The 6885-nt window shown below is 43.3% G+C and overlaps 1 protein-coding gene across 1 annotated transcript; it reads right to left on the bottom strand.

Annotated features, from left to right (window-relative positions):
* Nucleotides 1-5571: 5571 nt before the first annotated feature.
* LOC112077453 (myosin-7-like) lies at nt 5572-6647 on the bottom strand. The gene is made up of 3 exons (XM_024143962.2): nt 6350-6647; nt 6152-6247; nt 5572-5722 (listed from the first exon to the last, which is right to left on the bottom strand). The coding sequence occupies exons 1-3, from the start codon at nt 6479-6481 to the stop codon at nt 5573-5575; spliced, it is 378 nt and encodes a 125-aa protein (XP_023999730.1). The 5' UTR covers nt 6482-6647; the 3' UTR covers nt 5572.
* Nucleotides 6648-6885: the final 238 nt, after the last annotated feature.

Here is a 6885-nt window from a genome sequence, read left to right as displayed (position 1 = left end):
CTCTTATGGTTGCCCTAGCTAGCTATAGCTAGGCTTCTCATGATGATGTATTGGTTGACCAAGCTAGCTATAGCTAAGCTACTCATGATGATGTATTGGTTGACCTAGCTAGCTATAACTAGGCTACTCATGATTATGTATATGTTGACCTAGCTAGCTATAGCTAGGCTACTCATGATGATGTATTGGTTGACCTAGCAGCTATAACTAGGCTACTCATGATGATATTTGTTGACCTAGCTAGCTATAGCTAGGCTACTCATGATGATTTATTGGTTGACCTAGCTTGCTATAGCTAAGCTACTCATGATGATATATTTGTTGATCTAGCTAGCTATAGCTAGGCTACCCATGATGATGTATTGGTTGACCTAGCTAGCTTATAGTTAAGCTATTCATTGATGCTGTATTTGTTGACCTAGCTAGCTATAGCTAGGCTACTCATGATGATGTATTTGGTTGACCTAGCTAGCTATAGTTAAGCTATTCATGATGATGTATTTGTTGACCTAGCTAACTATAGCTAGGCTACTCATGATGATGTATTTGTTGACCTAGCTAGCTATAGTTAAGCTACTCATGATGATGTATTTGTTGACCTAGCTAGCTATAGCTAGCTACTCATGATGATGTATTGGTTGACCTAGCTCGCTATAGCTAAGCTACTCATGATGATGTATTTGTTGACCTAGCTAGCTATACTAGGCTACTCATGATGATGTATTGGTTGACCTAGCTCGCTATAGCTAAGCTACTCATGATGATGTATTTGTTGACCTAGCTAGCTATAGCTAGGCTACTCATGATGATGTATTGGTTGACCTAGCTCGCTATAGCTAAGCTACTCATGATGATGTATTGGTTGACCTAGCTCGCTATAAGGCTAAGCTCCCCATGATGATGTATTTGTTGACCTAGCTAGCTATAGCTAGGCTACTCATGATGATGTATTGGTTGACATAGCTAGCTATAGCTAGGCTACTCATGATGATGTATTGGTTGACATAGCTAGCTTTAGCTAGGCTACTCATGATGATGTATTGGTTGACATAGCTAGCTATAGCAAAGCTACTCATGATGATGTATTGGTTGTTTGGTTCTTGCTCAAAACATTTATTCATGTTTTGAAGAGCGCTATAGAAGTTGAATACATTATTATTATTTATTATTACAAGGTTGCACTGCTCGTACTAATTAAGATCTAAACATTTTGTGGAAAAAATCATTGTGTTTCCTTCTACATATATACAACACTGATCCCCTGTCTGTTTCTTAAAGTCCACATACACACACACCACGGTAGTCCATAAATACTGCCAGTCAGCCCAGGGGAAGCCCTTGCTGAGTACAGCCGTGATCCCCAGTTTCCTAAAACACTCACATACCTTGTCTATAAATATGCCAGCCAACAAACTGTCAGGGAAAGCCCTCACTACATGCAGACTCACAGACGGTCAGGGTGGAGAGGTTAACTGTGGTTATTATTAACTGTTTGTTTTGGCAATGCTTTAGGCTCCTCCGATTCCTCAATGCTTTAGGCTCCTCCCATTCCTCTATGCTTTAGGCTCCTCCCATTCCTCTATGCTTTAGGCTCCTCCAAATCTGCTCCAGGATCTCTTTCAGGCACCTCCAGAAACTTGTTGGTGGGCTCCTCCTGAAGATGGTGGTGGTTGGGAAAGAGAGCCAGGAGTCCGCACAGACGGAGTAGCTCTGGGGGACATGGGGCAATGCTGGGGTTGTGGCCAGCCCCTGGGACCAGGGCATGTGTTTCGTGCCGCCTGTAGCGACACAGCACGAATGAGTTCAGTCATTTCAGCCACCCATGCAGGCTTTTCCGTCTCTGGGCTAATCTGCCCCCCAGCCTGCACAGTGGGTCTGTCTCCCTGCACCCCCACCAAAGCACCAGCTGAAGCCTCAGCCCACACGAGCTCCCTCTCCAAAGCCATCTCCAAGGCTATCTGCAATGACTCAGGATGAGCCAGCTGGGTCTGTCTGCGCAGCTCCGTAGGAGAGAGCTTCTGTATGAACTGGTCCCGTGCTAACTCCCTCTGCACGGAGGTGGGCATGTGAGCATATGCCCGCCGAGAGAGACTCTCAATGTCATTAGCTAGCACCCGTAGTGGCTCTCCAGGCTTCCTATGTCTATTACTCAGTTCGGAGCGCGGCAGCCTGGGCTATACACACTGTCCAAATCGCCTCCTTAGTGCTCCCACTAAAGCACCATAATCATGTCTGACCTCGGGGCTAATCAATATCAAACATGACAGAGCATCATCCGTGAGGCACAAAGCCAACTGCAGTGCCCGATCTTCATTCGACCACCCCCCAAAATGAGCTAACAGTTCAACCTGAGCATGAAAAGCTTCCCAATCCACCTTASCGGAGAACTTCGGGATCTTACCAGATACAAACGCAATCGGGAACTGGGCGCCGGCATGTTTGTTTACATCCTGGGCCCCAGATTCCTCCTCCTGCAGCGTCGACGTCACCCCTTCGGTCCGCCCACCAGAATCCGCGCAAAGCACAGTTAACGAAGCACTCATGTCCGCTTCAGCTGCCATCATTCTAGCAGTCTCCCTCAAGCGGCCTCTGTGCTCCGATGCCCTGGCGATCTCCTCAGCCAGATCCTCCGACGTCCATGCACATGCACCTCCTTGGCCATATTCGTTCCCTACCTCCATCTTCACTTTCGGATTCCCTCAAAGCATTTTCAACCCCAGTTCTCACATACGGTAGCTAGCCACGGTAACCACTTTTATCTAGGTTTTTACTTCTGACACCAATSTAATGACCTGGCTAGATCGTAAAGGAACAATTGTCCAGACAGTTGATTGAGTTTACGAATTCACAGTTTATTAACCCAACTCCACACAGGCTACCAACTCCACATGCCAAATAAATGAAAGATACTCATATAAAAAAACGTGAACTTCTCTTGTGAAGACCAGACGTAAGATAGAGAACAATGGCTAAACATGGTCTTAACTTGCAATGCTCCATCCCCCTCAATGTTCAACGTTTACCCCGAATCCAACAAGAGATAACAAATTAAGAGTAGCAGCAGCATGAAAAAAGGGGGGGGGGGGGATCAATGCAAATAGTCCGGATAACCATTTGATTAGCTGTTTAGGAGTCTTATGGCTTGGGGGTACAGAGAAGCTGTTAAGAAGCCTTTTGGACCTAGACTTGGCACTCTGGTACCGCTTGCCATGCGGTAGCAGAGAGAACAGTCTATGACTAGGGTGGCTGGAGTCTTTGACCATTTTTAGGGCCTTCCTCTGACACCGCCTGGTATAGAAGTCCTGGATGGCAGGAAGCTTGGCCCCAGTGATGTACTGAACCGTATGCATTACCCTCTGTAGTGCCTTGCAGTTGGAGACACTGAGCTGTAGGTAATGAATAACATTCTCACGTACGAGTTCCTTTTGTCCAGGTGGGAAAGGGCAGTGTGGAGTGCAATAGAGCTTGCATCATCTGTGGATCTGTTGGGGCGGTATGCAAATTGGAGTGGGTCTAGGATAATTGTGTTGATGTGAGCCATTACCAGCCTTTCAAAGCACTTCATGGCTACAGACGTGAGTGCTACGGGTCGGTAGTCATTTAGCCAGGATACCTTGGTGTTCTTGGGCACAAGGGGCTATGGTGTTTTGCTTGAAACATGTTGGTATTACAGACTCGGTCAGGYACAGGTTGAAAATGTCAGTGAAGACACTTGCCAGTTGGTCAGCGCATGCTCGGAGTACACGTCCTTGTAATCCGTCCGTCCCTTGTGAATGTTGACCCGTTTAAAGGTCTTACTCACATCGGCTACGGAGAGCGTGATCAAAGCTGGTATTGTGATGTAAAATATTCATGGTCATTAAAAAAGTTAATCCAAGGACTTTTTGCTCTCATTAACTTGTTTGAATGAACAAATGTTGTTTAAGTAAAGTATCTTCTCACTGACTTTTCTGTCAAGATATCAGTTAAATCAGTCTCTGTCAGCCATTGAATTGCCTTGTGTTGTCAGACATCACATCATAAAATCTTTACTATCAACATACCACTGGCTTTGAGTAAATGACTCAACACTATAGGTACTACAGTGACTGAAATGACTGCAACACTTAACAAAGAGCTTCATTTAGATCCAGAATGGGTGGCAAGGAATATGTTCATTTTAAATATTTAAAAAACGAAAAACATTATATTTGGGAAAAATCATTCTACTAAACCCTGAACCTCAACTAAATCTTMTWATAAATCATGTGGAAATTGAGCAAGTTGAGGTGACTAAACTGCTTGGAGTAACCCTGGATTGTATGCTGTCAAGGTCAAAACATATTGATACAACAGTAGCTAAGATGGGGAGAAGTCTGTCCATTGTAAAGCGCTGCTCTACATTCTTAACAGCACTATCAACAAGGCAGGTCCTACAAGTTCTAGTTTTGTCGTACCTGGACTACTGTTCAGTTGTGTGGTCATGGCCCACAAAGAGGGCCTTAAGAACATTTCAATTGGCTCAGAACAGGGCAGCACAGCTGGCCCTTGGATGTACACAGAGAGCAAATATTAATAATATGCATGTCAATCTCTCCTGSCTCAAAGTGGAGGAGAGATTGACTTCATTACTAATTGTAATTGTGACATGTTGAAAGAACAAAGCTGTCTGTTTAAACTACTAGCACACAGCTCAGACACCCATACATACCCCACAAGACATGCCACCAGTGGTCTCGTCACAGTACAGAACAGACTATAGGAGGCGAACAGTACTACATAGAGCCATGACTACATGAAACTCTATTCGACATCAGGTAACTGATGCAAGCAGTAGAACCAGATTTTAAAAAACAGATAAAAATACACCTTATGGAACAACGGGGACTGTGAAGCAAAACAAACATAGGCACAGGCACATGTATACACACACAATAACAGATTTTGTGTTGTAGATGTGTGGTAGTAGAGTAGGGGCCTCAGGGCACACACTTAGTGTGTTGTGAAATCTGTTATGAATGTAATGTATGGTTTTTAAAATGGTATAACTGCCTTAATTTTGACGGACCCTGGAAAGTAGCTGTTGCCTTGGCAAGAACTAATGGTGATCCATAATAAATACAAGTACAAAATAAACGGCTGGGGGTAAGGCTCAAAATTGACATGCATATTTAGCAAGTGTCAGATMTTTACACACTGCTGTCATTATTTCCAATGGCAATCTACCAGCATTACCTTGAAAAAAGAAGCAGCTTAAATGCAGAGGATGGCTGAATRCATTGAATTCAATAAATGTGACTAAGCAAGAACAAACTTGCAGTCTTTCTATCCATAGCTCAGTCTGAGAATTTGAGTGGTTACATTTCTCCAGTCTCATCCCTCAGCTGTTTACCCKAAAAACGGACTGCTTTGTCGGGGGGACCACTTTTGCTGTTGGAATCCCAGATTGCTCCATTATTTAAAGTACAATATTTTTATGGTATTAAAAAGCTGTTTGCTGAGTAATAAGTCCACAGTCACAAAGGAAGTGTATGTAGATCCACATGTTTTTAATGTTGATGTGGTCATATCTGAACATGTGTCAGGTATAGGTTTAGAAGCAGTTCTGTACCTTTCCAGAGTCACGGGTCTTGGCTCTGAGCTTGTTGACCTGAGTCTCAGCGATGTCAGCACGCTCCTCAGCCTCCTCCAGCTCATGCTGAACCTTCCTGAACTTAGACATGTGCTGGTTTGCTGCTTCCTCCTACGTGAGGAAAAGAGAGGGAGAGCAGAACATCAGCATTTAAAGTTTGAAACTTCAGGTAGCAAATTAATATTCTATTTTTAAAGGTATTTAAAAAATATATGTATATACAAAAAAAGACAGCTTTAGGATAGCAATGTATACAGGGAGATAGATGATACAGCAGAGGAAGTGAGTGGCGGAACAGGGAACAAATTCTTGCCTTCAGCACGATCACTAGACCAGCAAATTAATATTCAACCCCATAGGAGGCACTCAGAAATGTGTATAATTTCTTCAGCAATTACTTGCAATATCAATTGAGTCATTGTTGACTGGTGTGCTGTAGCAACACTTTAACTTAACATTACATAGACATTACGTTTTATAGGGATTTTTGTTGTTGTTGATTGTATGCTTTCAGAGTGTTTGACTAAGTCTGTGACTCACCGCTTCCTCAGAATGCCTCTTGTAGGCCTTCACTTTCATCTGCAGCTTATCTACCAGGTCCTGAAGCCTGCTAACGTTCTTCTTATCCTCCTCAGTCTGTGGGAGAAGATCAAAGAATCAATGCCCCAATAGTTGTATACACAAACCTGTCATTGTTAGTGTCAAGTGTGTGAAGATGGCACTTTCTCTATCTCTTACCTGGTAAGTGAGCTCCTTCACTCTGCGCTCATACTTGCGGACTCCTTTAACAGCGTCTACACCTCTTCTRTGCTCGGCCTCCACCTCAGTCTCGAGCTCACGCACCTTTGTCAAAGAAATACATGCAGGCATTTGTTGGAGGTCGTGAAATCAGACGTAACAAATACTTGTAAAACAGAGGTATAGTCTTCAACCCAGTCAAGGGGGCACAATTGTCATCTGTTCCTATGTTCTCTTTTAAAACATTTATTGAAGGGGTCTGTAATAATAACAACAACTTTTCATTATCTGGGTCAGTTGTTGCCAAAGTGGAATTTACATTTCAATGTGTTAATGAAAAATTTCTTGCAAGAACAGATTAAACAGCCAGGGATCTTTGGAAAACGTTTAGAGGGTGCAATACAGTACAATGCAATATTATTRAACCACAATTTATGTTATTAACTCTTAGATAAACAACGGGTCTGGGAGGCTCACAACTCAAATTCTTCTTGTATTTGTAACATGACCATTTATCCATGTTGTCACGCGTTTAG

Source organism: Salvelinus sp. IW2-2015, unplaced genomic scaffold, assembly GCF_002910315.2.
Source record: "Salvelinus sp. IW2-2015 unplaced genomic scaffold, ASM291031v2 Un_scaffold4581, whole genome shotgun sequence".
Lineage (NCBI taxonomy): Eukaryota > Metazoa > Chordata > Actinopteri > Salmoniformes > Salmonidae > Salvelinus > Salvelinus sp. IW2-2015.
This window is presented reverse-complemented; position numbering and strand designations above follow the sequence as displayed.